A 12740-nucleotide genomic window follows, 5' to 3' on the forward strand; every position below is an offset into this window, starting at 1 on the left:
ACAGTCAGAAATGAAGCACAGCAATTGACTAGATTTTTAAATCTAAGACGACTCTAATTTCTGTGCAGAATGTAATGTACTAACGAGGCGCCTGCAAAGATTTTCAAACGGAGAAAAATTTTCGCTAAACTCTCGTTCAGAACATCTTCTATCATACGCAGTCTATTATTTGGTACTTGTTGATCATTATCAAAGAAAGCAGCAGTGTAAGTAACAACAAATAGCAGTCTCTTGCCATTGTTTCGCTAATGAGACGATTCCTCTCTCTTTAATTGTAAACGGCGGTAGCGCGCACAAAAGCAAACCATGCCGTGAGCGGCGACAGGCCGTAAACACGCACTATCAGAATGCGGCAAACAATGCATGACACAGTACAGTAATGCATTTTCAGCTTACAGTGACGTAAACACCTATAACAAAGAGAACGGCACTTATCAGATCAAAGCAAAATAAGCAATCAATTCAAACCAGACGAAGCACGTGAAAAAGGAAGGGCACCCGTATAAATACGGACGGAGCGCCTAACGCAGGCTACCTGGTAAAGCTTAATTGCTAAGCTTACGACTCGAACCAAACTACTGTAGCTGTATCGTCATTCATTCAACCTAAAATATGTCTCATATTAAAATGGACCAACTTTGTTTCGATTTGGAGATGCGGCCTAAAACTTTTCTCTCCCCTTGAATTTCGAGTCTCAAATTTCAGACGCGGCTTAGATTCGGGAAATTTTTTTTTTCCTTGACTTCGAGTCTCATTTTTCAGGTGCAGCTTAGATTCGAGTGCGACTTAGATTCGAGTAAATACGGTACACCCTGACACATGGGAAAAATCAAGAAAAGGATGAAATGGATGAAGTAAGGGGAAACAGGATGAAATCTGGGGGAGTAGGTCGATAGTGAAAGGCTAAAACCACCTGAAACTGATGTGGAGACCCAATGAGATCAGAGAAAAAATTAAAAAGATTATAATGTGGGTTGCAGGTCTGTGGGTGGATAAGTGTGAAAAAGTGGGGTTGGCAGATGTGGCTATATTAGGTGAAGTTAGTAGGTGCAAACTGGAATAGGGAGGAGAAGGACTGGGGGAGGGGGGTGGCTGACAGGATGAGATATAAGTTCACGTGGCACAGGAAGGTACGGGCAATAACATAAGAAAATACACGAAAGGGACACAGGAGGAGTGATCAATTCGAAGGTACAGGATTAATGATATCGGTAGGAGTAATGTGGGACATGAGATGCTGCACCAACAATCAGTGCGCTCTCGTAGCCATCTATTGTGTGAGGCCAAGATGGGTGATACAGTGTGGCTTGTAAGTAGAGCATGCAGTGCAGTTTGTAAGAAAAACACAGGAAAAAAGAGAAAGGAGGACAGACATTGAGGATAGTAATGTATTAGAAAATAGTAACCAAGGAAAAGAGCACTGTGTCATAGGATGTAAGAAAAGGTGTCAGGCAAAATCAAACAACGGAAAATCCAGAATGGCATGTAACAGTATTATAAAAAGCATAGTTGCTACTTACCATGTAGTAGAGATGCTGAGTCGCAGATAGGCTCAACAAATAGACTGTCACAAAGTGAGCTTTCAGCCAACAAGGCCTTTGTCGAAAATAGACAACTCACACACACATACTCACACAAACGCAACTCATGCACACATAACTACAGTCTCCGGCTGCTGAGGTCACACTGTAAGCAGCAGCTCATGATGGGAGAGGCCTCAACCTTCACTAGTCATTGTCATTACCCATCAGCCCCTCCCCTGATCCCATTTCAGTGCTACACAGCCCTCTCTATTTCACCAACACACCCACAGTCTTTCTACTTCCCTCCTTTACCCCCTACCCCCCTGTCCACCATTTAACCTCTTGACTGCACCTAGCTGCCCTATCCTCTCTCCACTTCATCGCTGTACGCTCCCACAAGAAGCACTTTCCGTCCATCAGCCTTATCCTCCTATCCCTCCCCCTCCCTGCCCCAGCCTCCCCCTTACCCCCACCACGTGGTTGCCTCTCCCATCATGCACTGCTGTTCACATTGTGGCCTCAGCAGTCAAAGACTGTGGTCATGTTTGTGAGCTGAATTTGCAAGAGTGTGTGTATATGCTGTGTATTTCCAATAAAGGTCTTGCTGACCAAAAGCTCACTTCCTGACAGTCTTCTTGTTGTGCCTATCATGCAAATCAGCATCTCTGCTATTTGGTGAGCAGCAATTACTCTTTTCATAATGTTGTTGAATACAGGTTCCAAAGAGGACAAGAAAGTGTAGACATATTAAGGAATAAAGAATGGACAAATGTGCTGTAGATAAGTAAAGAAAGTTAATAACAAAAGTAAAAGCACATAGAATGGAAGAGAGCCAAATCCATAATGTATAACACTATTGGAAATTCTTGATTGGAAAAATACATAAAATGAGGAAAGACAACCACTTACCTATAGAGCATTAGTGTATGGTGTGCTACCAGCTCATGCTGCCCTGACTGACTGTTAGCTGATGGCATGTGTTTACCTATGACTGGATAGTATGATTAGTATGATCTCTCTCTCTCTTCCTGTCATGCACTTCAATGTCAATTTTTGATTAAGCATATCTATTCACAAATGTTGCTGCTACCTTCTGCTTCTTTAAAACATTTGCTGAACTTCCTTATAACTTCCTATGCAACTCCATATACAATATTTACCATTTATTACTGTTAGGAATGCTTTGACTATATGTTTTAACATTCTTATTTTTTACCACCTTTAACAAATTTTCAGCCACTTCTTTTCTCCACCAACCATCCAACATGAATCCATGCTCATTCTACTTCTGCCAATTCTGAAAACTGTCCTTTTCCCTAGGAAATTGCCATGCACACGTCCTCTTTCTGAAACTTTGCCTGGCGCATCATATCTCACCTAATGGGATTACCATTAAAACTAGCATCTCTGGCAGCCACACATCCTCCTGCAAGAATCTTTGTCTTTTCCAATTCATCAGTCCCTCATCCTCACCAACCTAGTCCATCATACTCATACAATCAAAGCTCAAACCATATCTGACAGCTTCTACTACTTTTGAAAAATCCTTTTACTCTGTGACCACAACTTCTTGAATGTCAACATTGCAATAGAGTTTTGCCCTCCAACAGTTGGAATAGCATTTATAACCCCGAGGATACTGTCCCAGCTACTTGTGTCCTATGCCCATGTGAAACTACCTATCACCAACACAAAGTCTAACATTCTGATTACCCCCCCCCCCCCCCTCCTCCGGCAACCCCCACAGCTTTCTGACCATGAGCTGTTGACTTACACCACCCTCTATGTCCCCAAACATTTCCTCCATCCTCCATGAAACAGACTACCCCTAAACACACATCCCATAACACTGTTGCCAATCTTTCTGCCACAATTCTGACTACAGCAGAAATCTCAGTACTTTCTAAAAGTCTCACCTTTTGCTCAAAGCCTAAATTAAAACATGCTGAAGTTGTAAAGGACCTTCTTTCCTATACTCATTTTTTCATGTGGAAACATTTCATCACTGCCCATCCACTGACAACAGGCAACTAAAATCCCACATAGAATCTTGTAACTCCAACCTCCTCCCAAGTGTGATCCTCCCCCTTATTCCATCCAGTCATCTGCTGGTTATCTTTCAGGAATTCCCCACTTCTAACCTGACCTCACCTTCCCTTCATAAATGCCTCCTCCTTGAGTCCAACATCACTCCTATGGAACACACAGCTATCCATAACCAATCCAGACCACATCAACCTTCCCACAGGCAAATGCCCTACCGCAGTGATCATGAATCACTGAGACTATGGCTAAGGGTCTCCACCAATTTTCCAACACCTCTGCGTACAAACTTTATGGCAATGATCCCATCCCAGAAGTCCAAAAATACCTCCAGCAGCTCCTCATTGCTTTAGATCTATCTCAAAACCGGACACCTGAATCCATCTCCCTTCTCATACCAGCAGCTTCCCACATACCTACCTTTTACCTACTACCCAGTCTCTACAAACCCCGCAGGTCTCCCACTGGCTATACCACGGTGGCTGGGTACAAGGCTCTCGATGAATGATCCCCTGACTTTGTTGATCAACCCCTCCAAACCATTGTCTGTAACCTCCCATCCTACATTCAGTACACTGCTCACATCCTTCACCACCGCTCTGCAGTTCCTGTTTTGTTACTACCAGACAACCTGTTGCCATTGTGGATACAAATCCTTATGCACCAACATTCCATATGTCCATGGCTTTGTGTTACCATGGAACATTACCCTTTCCCAGTGTCCAACTGATAGCAGACATATCACCTCTCCCTTATCCTCCTAGCCAACCAGAGCCTGACCCGCAATTACTATTAGCCAAATTACTGTAGCCAAATCTACACACAAATCCATGGTACTGCCATGGATACTTGCATGGCTCCTTTCTATACCAACTTATTTAAGGAGGAATCCTCCCTTTCCAATCAGCAACTAAACCTTCTTGTCTGATTCAGATTCAATGACGACATTTTTATGATGTGGATTCACGGCATGGACAACCTTGCTCCTTCCTCCATAACATTTAATACCTGTTCCCAAATCCACTTCACCTGGTCCTTCTCAACTCAATGAACCACCTTCCTACATACCAAGCACACCAACAGAATCTCCACTTTGACACTGTCACCCTTACCATTTCAAAAAGCCTCTTCGATACACCCTTGCTACCCATGGATGCTATAACTGCAGTGGAAAGCAGGAGTTGTTGAAATATACCAATAACCTTAGCAGAGCCTTTATTGACAGACATTATCCTATCTGGCACATTCATAAACAAACCTCCAGTGCCATTTGCTCCTTGAACAACCGTAAATGTGTTAACCAGCCACCAACTGACACTCTCCTAATAATCCAGAGTCACTATGGCCTTGAAAAGCTCAAACACATCCTTCACCAGGGCTTTGATACCTCCCATTATGCCCTGAGATGACAGTCACCATTGTCATCATCATTGTCATTGTCGTCATCATCATCATCATCACCAACATCATCATCATTGCCAACATCATCGTCATTGCCAACATCATCGTCATTGCCAACATCATCGTCATCATCATCATCATGTTTTCTGGTATATTAGCAGGTCCTTTGCCACTCCATTTTCTGCGATCCACTGCTTCCTTCTTAAGGCTGCTGTATGTTGTACTGTCCATCATGTCATCCACTATATGAAATCTCTTTCTTCCTCACTTCCTTTTCCCATCTACACAACCTAATAAAACTGTTTTTATCAGTTTGTCATTCTGCCTTAATATATGCCCAATCCAATTTCTTTTTCTTATTTTTATTACATGTAGTAACTGTCTTTTCTCTCCCACTCTTATCAGTACCTCTTCATTTTTTACTCTGTCCAGCCAACTTATTCTTTCCATTATCCACCATGTTCACATCTCAAAAGCCTCCAGCCTTTCTCTGTTTTTCTTCCTCAAAGACCATGTTTCAGCGCCATACAGAAGAACACTCCATACAAGACATTTTGTGAATCTTTTCCTGAGTTCTCTGTCCAAACTGCTAGAGAAAATTCTCCTTTTCTTATAAAATGTCTCTTTTGCCATTGCTATCCTTGTTTTAATTTCTGTGCTGCACTTCCAGTCGTGTCAATCCTGCTTCCAAGATACTTAAAATTTTGCACATGTTCTAATATTTCTCCATTCAGCATAATTTTTATTTCTTTATTTCCTCCTAGTGTCAATACTTCTGTTTTCTTTATGTTAATTTTCATTCCATAATTTTTTCTGTTAGCTTCAATGGTGTCCACTAAATCCTGTAATTCTTTTTCCCCTGTGACTAGAAGGACCATGTCATCAGCAAACCTCAAACACCCTACTCTTCTTCCTCCAATTTCTACACCTTTGTCATCTAATGAGCATTGGTCAATCATATTTTCCAAGTAGAGGTTGAAAAGGGTAGGTGATAGACAGCATCCCTGTCTTACTCTTTTTCCTAGTCTGACCCAGTTTGTACTTTCTCCTCCCACTTTAATTGAAGCTTTTTGATTAAGATATAATGAATTTACAAGTCTTCTGGTTTTCCAGTGCACTCTCTTTTCCCTCATTACAGCCACCAGATTGTCCCAAGCCATATTGTCGAATGCCTTTTCTAGATCGATAAAGCACATGTATAGGTCTATTCCTTTTCAATAAGCCTTGCTCCCAAGATTCGTAGGAGCCCTATTACCTCTCTGGTGCTATATTCTGTCTAAAGCCAAACTGCTTCTCGCCAAGATTCTCCTCCATTACTTTTTCAAGTCTCGTATTAATTATTCTTAACATCACTTTGGCTGCATGTGAAATGAGGCTGATTGTCCTGTGCTCGCTGCATTTCTTCGTTCCTTGTTATTTCGGTAATAGAATCATTACAGCTGTCAAAAAGTCCTAAGGCCATTCACCACTGTCATATATTTTATTACATAACCTCAATATCTCTCTTATTTCATCTTGGTTCAAGCATGTTAATAATTCTCCCGGTACCATATCTGTACCTACCGCTTTGCCATTTTTGATTGCAGCTATGGCAGACTTTACTTCTTCCATTATGATGGTTGGTCCTTTCTTGTCATCACTTACACTGTTGAGTGATTCAAATTCCAGTTTCTGGTTTGCGATCTGTGTCATATAGCTCTTTTAGACATTCTTCCCATCTCTGGAAGACATCGTCACGATGTTTGTACACTACCTCCTGTCTTTACTCAAAATTTCCATAGTAGCATTTCCTGCTCTGTTTTGATCCCATGTCATAGTCTTTACTCTGTTTGTATAGTAAGTCATATCTTCCCTCCCTGTCCAGTTCTTCAATTGCAACACATTCCTCTTTTAGCCATTTTTTCCTAGCGTGCACTGTTTCTCTTCGCAGTTCATTATTTAACCTTCGGTACAACTTTCTTGCATCTTCAGTGTTCATGTTTTTAAATTTTCTTCTCTCCTCCATCTTGGAAATCATTTCTTGTGTGACCCATGGTTATTTTGCCCTTTTCCCTTTTACATATCTTATATTTTGCTGTCCTGCTTTAATGATTCCTTCTTTCAGCACATTCCAGTACTCGCTGGCATTATCAGGTGGTTTTTTTGTCTCATAATGTGTTTAGAAACTCATGTGACAGCATTTCTGTAATTTGTTCTTTGTTGGATCTTATCTTCTCTAGATCCCACTTCTTCACCATGGATGCTTTCTTCAGTTTTTTCATTCTTATTTCTATTTCTGCCGTAAGTACGTTGTGTTTGTTATTAATATATGCACTTGGTAATCTGTGCACCTTCTTGATTCCATTCCTGTATCTTTCTTCTACCAGTATAAAATTGATTTGGTTCCTGTATTTATCCCCTGGTGATTTCCAAGTGCAGAGCCTCTTCTTGTGATTCTTGAACCATGTATTTGTCACTATTAGCTTCCTTTCCCTGCAGAAGTCAGTTAGCCATTCACCTCTATCATCTCTCTTTCCAAGACCATGACTGCCTACTATGTTTCCCTCTTTCCCTTTTCCCACAATAGAGTTCCAGTCTCCCATTACTATTTTGCAGCATTTTTTATTTTCATCCATTATTCTCTCTATTACATTGTACGTTACCTCTACAATTTGGTCATCATGTTCTGAAGTTGGTATATCCACCTGGACAATCAGTAAATCTTTTTGTGCTCCTTTCAGCCTTACACTAATAACCCGGTCATTTGCATAGTCCATATATTCCACACATTTAGTCAATTTCTTTGTCATAATCATTCCTACTCCATTCATTCCTTTTACTTCTCCTCCTGAGTAGTACAATACATATTCATCTGACTGTAACTCTTCACATCCATACCATCTTACTTCAGCAACTCCTACGAGGTCCATATGATTCTTTTCCATCTCTCTTTTAAGGTTTTCCAGTTTTCCTGCTTGCAGCAGAGTTCTAACATTCCACTTGAGTGATGCTTTCTAAAACCATGCTGATTCATGGACTTAAGCTCCATGGTTTCAAAAAAATTTATTATATTCAAACTGAGAATATTTACAAGGATTCTGCAGAAAACCAATGATATGTGTATTGGCCCTGTAGTTTTGCGGATCCATTCTTTCGCCCTTCTTATATACAGGAGTCACCTACGCATTTTTCCGGTCACAAGGGACTATGCGCTGGGCAAGAGACTGGCAATAATTGCAAGCTATGTAAGTGGCCAGTGTCACAGAGTACTATTTGTAAAACTTAACAGGGATCCCATCCGGACCTGGTGACTCATTTGTTTTCAGTTCTTTCAGTTGTTTCTGTATGCCTGAGATGCTTATTACTATGTTGTCCCTACACACCTCCCCACCCCTCCATCCAGTCAGGCAACTATTTTCAATAATCGATATTCAATAATTGGTCTCACTGCTACCATGAGCATGTACATTTGGATGTCAGTGTGGTGGTGGTGGTGGTTTTTTTTGTGTGTGTGTGTGTGTGTGTGTGTGTGTGTGTGTGTGTGTGTGTGTGTGTGTGTGAATACGAGTACTCTTACTACAAAAAAAACAAGAGCTCAAAATACAGTGTTAATGGTTTTCTGTTACATTTTTCTGTGTACCATGCATTAATGCTCTACAATTACGTGGTTATCTTCCTCCCTATTTTACTCATTTTTACATCCAGGAATTTCTGTTTCTGTTATGTATGTGGATATTGAATAACTTGAGGAGAGACCACAGCCCTGTCTCAATCCATTCCTGACTACACTGTACTTCTACGTTCTCTGACTCTGTTAACTGCAGTCTTATTTCCATATAAGGAGGGACACAGTGTTAAATGAAATCAGTAGTTCTTATTGAAATTTGTGGTTTTGACAACCTGGAATGAAATTTTGCATGTCATAAATGAGAAGGCCACAGTTGGCTTGTTTAATGTCGAAATTGGAAAGTAACTTTCTTCTCAAGGCTGAGGTTTGCTTATAACCTTAAAACGACTGCTCATTTCATGTGTGCATGACTTTGAAGCACACTTTATGAATACATTGTTACAAGGGAAGAGACCACAAATTGTTAATATTTTTATCTTTCTCACTTTTATGAGATCCTTGCAGAATAATTTTGATGCTGAAAGTTTAAATCAATTTTTGTGCTTTTGACTGTGAAATCTGGTGGAGCCTACATTCTATCAACTTATATAATATGTGAATGACACTAGATCACTATATTTATGTTTCAAATCTTATGTATATATTACATGTAAAATCACCATTCACATCTATGCCAACATTTCAAGTCTTGGCTCTGCAAAGGCCGTGCAGATATGTAGCATGAAATTTTTGAACTCTAGTAGATTGTATTCTGCAATACAATTTCCTCTTAAGAAGTTTTATACTCCAACAATCATCCACATTTGACCACAGACATTTTAAATGCATTTTATGAGCTTAAAATAATTAATCAATCATTCTCAAGTATTTTACACCTCAAAGTTGTACTAAAAATATGCAATGATTGTTTTGGGACAGTAATTCAAATTTAAATGTTTATTTGACACTACAATAGTGAAGCCATAGTAACAGCACATTTTTAAAGAAAAATTGTATGTACTGTGACTATGGCTTCACTACTGTAGTGTCAAATAAACATTTTCTTATATTATAGTGACACTACTTTATGACAATTATGTCTGAATATAATTAAAATTTCTTATTTTTCTGAAGCTTTCTTCGCAAATTCTTACTTTGCACTCTCCTGAGAGTTGTATAACTTAATCCTTGTTCCCAAACCGCTCAGTTTGTTCAGGGAGATTTCATAGGTAGATATAACTTTTCAGGATGAAATGAAATGACTATCATGGATAGTCCCTTTCAATTTTAGAAGCCATATGGAGTAAGACCTGAACTGCAAGGCGGATGCGGAGGTGATTGTGTTGGAGTTGTTGTTATAGCAGAACAACATCCTAAAGAGATCACCTCTCCTGAATTCTTTCAAAGAACATAGAACAGTATATTCTAGTGTATCAATATGTTGCTGCTACACTGACTTCTTCAAGAGTTACTTTACGAATGTTCTCACTTGCAGTGAAGAAACTCCACATTACTTCCTCTCTTAACTTTTACATAAGGAGCATTTATGGGAAGATCTAAATGCATGAATGTCACACTGTCTACCTCAAATTAGTACACCCATGCCTCACAAGCATATAAATGCTGAGTGACAATTTTGAACTATTACAATGACCCACATTTAGATTTTGTTAACAGGTCTCCAAACTTTAAACTTCATATCGCTGTTTTACACAGTGCAGTACATAAGCATTACAAACTTCTTTTGTGTAAAATCTCTGAGAGCTGTGGGTCCAATCCTAAGAGTACAGTAAATGTGCTCATAGATACAAAATGTCAATGCAAATGGGAAAATGAAAACCAACAAAGGTCATGTGCATGAACAGAAAAGCAATTAGATATTGATGAATTACAATGGGCCATGAACAGAGTGTGTGTTTCATAATTCACCTCTGGAACAAGTAGGCAACAGTGTCAATTATTGTCGACAGATGGATGCCTCTGTCAGCACAGTAGAGTCAATATTCAAGGCTGCTCTAGAAATATGCGTTTCATATAACACACATTCCATGGGTACCACGTGAACTAGTTACAAACTGAACCTGGCAGATTTTTGCAATTGGGTATGATGCTATGCTACTAAAATACTGCTATAAGAATGTAAAAGGCAAAGTATGATTCATGTAGAAGGGTAAATAAAAGAAACATTACTTGACTCCCAAGCTGGTACAACTAATTTCAATTTCACAAAGATTCATTCAATTACATTAAAAAATGTTCAAAATGTAATGGGAATTTTGTAATTTTACATGGTGTATAGTCCAATTTGTGTAATTTTTTCATTGTTGTGTTGGTAAACATATGAAATGTATATGCTCAGTGCTAGCCATATTGGATATTTGGTCTGTTTTCAGCTGTCAAAAAGTGTTACAAGTGTTTTGGCAGTATTGACAGTTATTTATTTTGTATAAAATTAGATCACAGAATTTGTATTAAATTTGCTATATGAAAGGAATAAAGTAAAACAAAGTTTTAGAATGTTAAATACTGCTTTTTATGGTGTCTGTTAAGTGTAGAACAAGTATTCATGAATGGTATAAATGTTTTGGAGATGATTGTGAAGACAAATGGCACATCACCAACTGATGAAGTCATGGAAAAATGTTAAAGAAATGATTCTGAACAATCACCGAATCACAAACAGAGACATCACAGATGATACTGGCATACCAAGAGGTTGTCACAAAACTGGTCCAGACTTTTGGATGTGAGATTTGCGACAGCAAAATTTGCACCAAAATTGTTGAATTTTGAACAAAAACAGCAGAGCTAGATGAAGTGAACAATGATGCAGAACTACTAACATGTGTTATAACAGATGCCGTAACTTGAATTTACAGATGTGACACTGACACTAATGTTCAGTCATAGCAGTGGAAGCATTCTAGATCACAAGACAAAAAAAGTTCCAATGCAGTCAAATGTGAAGGTTATATTTACTGTGTCCTTTGATTCAAGTAGAATAATGCACCACGAGTTCTTGCCACAAGGTTGAATGATAAATAAGAAAGGGATGGGGGTGGGGAGGGGGACATTTGTAGTAAAACAGTTCATGCCTTTTATACAATACTGCAGCAGCAACACTTCACAGATTGTTCATGAATTTTCTGTCAAAAACAGTAATGTGATTATGCCCCAGCCCCGAAATTTTCCAGATACAGTCACATATGACTATTTTCTGTTCCTGTAAATAAAGAAAACAGTAAAGAGCCCTCATTTTACAAGCATAGATAAAATTAAAAATGTGCTAATGGAGAGCTTAAGGCTACCCCAAACATCAAGCTCCAGAAGTGTTTTGGGGATTGGAAAAGGCACTGGCATGGGTGTATAATATCTAATGGGGAACATTTTGAAGGGCATAACACTGATGTAGACAAATCAATAAAATTCCTTCCATGAAACAAAAATTCCTGTTCTTTTCTTTTCCTCATATATAGCCTTGATCAGCCATATGCCAATTAATAAAGTACTCAAGTTTCGAATCATGAGCTATAATTTATTGGTCACAAAGTTGTTAGTTTTTTGGTTATTTTTTTTTTCAAAATTACCTTGAAATAATGTCTGTGTATGACAGAGAAGCAAGGTCTTCCTTTAGTTGACGTCTTGAATGATATGTTGAACAAGAACCCATAACTCCATTCTTTATATCATCTATTTGGTGAAATGGATAAATGTCTTCTGGAATTTCATCCTATTAAAAAAGAGAAATCCATTTTGATTGCATTTTGTTTGGTCTTGAAAAAACATACATGCAGACTAAGTATAACAAGCACAAAGAATAAGTGAATATCATCAAATCACACTGTATTAAGATAAAGTCACAATAGCTCAAATGTGAAAAACTGAAGCTGTTGACAAGAACAGTATGATACACATTTCAGATTGTTCATAACAGCACATTAACTTGTATTGACTTGGAAATTCTCAATCCAGCCACAAGGCTGCTTTGACATTCTATAAACTCGTATCTGGAACACTAAGCAACAGTGTGGAGCTGTATCAAATGTCTTCTGTAGGTCAAGGAACATGACATCAACCTGGGTGCTGTTATCAACAGCCCTTCATTCTCCAAAAAGTTCATAACACATGAGCACAAAATATGTTCCATAAACCCTGCATAAACCCTACCTGTTTCCTTGTTTGCAACG

The 12740-nt window shown here is 38.9% G+C and overlaps 1 protein-coding gene across 1 annotated transcript in view; it reads right to left on the reverse strand.

The window, feature by feature from the left end:
* LOC126457273 (general transcription factor 3C polypeptide 1) overlaps positions 1–12740 on the reverse strand; it is a 368859-nt gene that overhangs the window by 296821 nt on the left and 59298 nt on the right. Inside the window, exon 4 of the mRNA XM_050093437.1 lies at positions 12141–12283. Within this exon, the coding sequence (XP_049949394.1) occupies positions 12141–12283 (143 nt within the window). The remainder of the gene's footprint in view (positions 1–12140; positions 12284–12740) is intronic.

This window comes from Schistocerca serialis, chromosome 2, assembly GCF_023864345.2.
Source record: "Schistocerca serialis cubense isolate TAMUIC-IGC-003099 chromosome 2, iqSchSeri2.2, whole genome shotgun sequence".
Classification (NCBI taxonomy): domain Eukaryota; kingdom Metazoa; phylum Arthropoda; class Insecta; order Orthoptera; family Acrididae; genus Schistocerca; species Schistocerca serialis.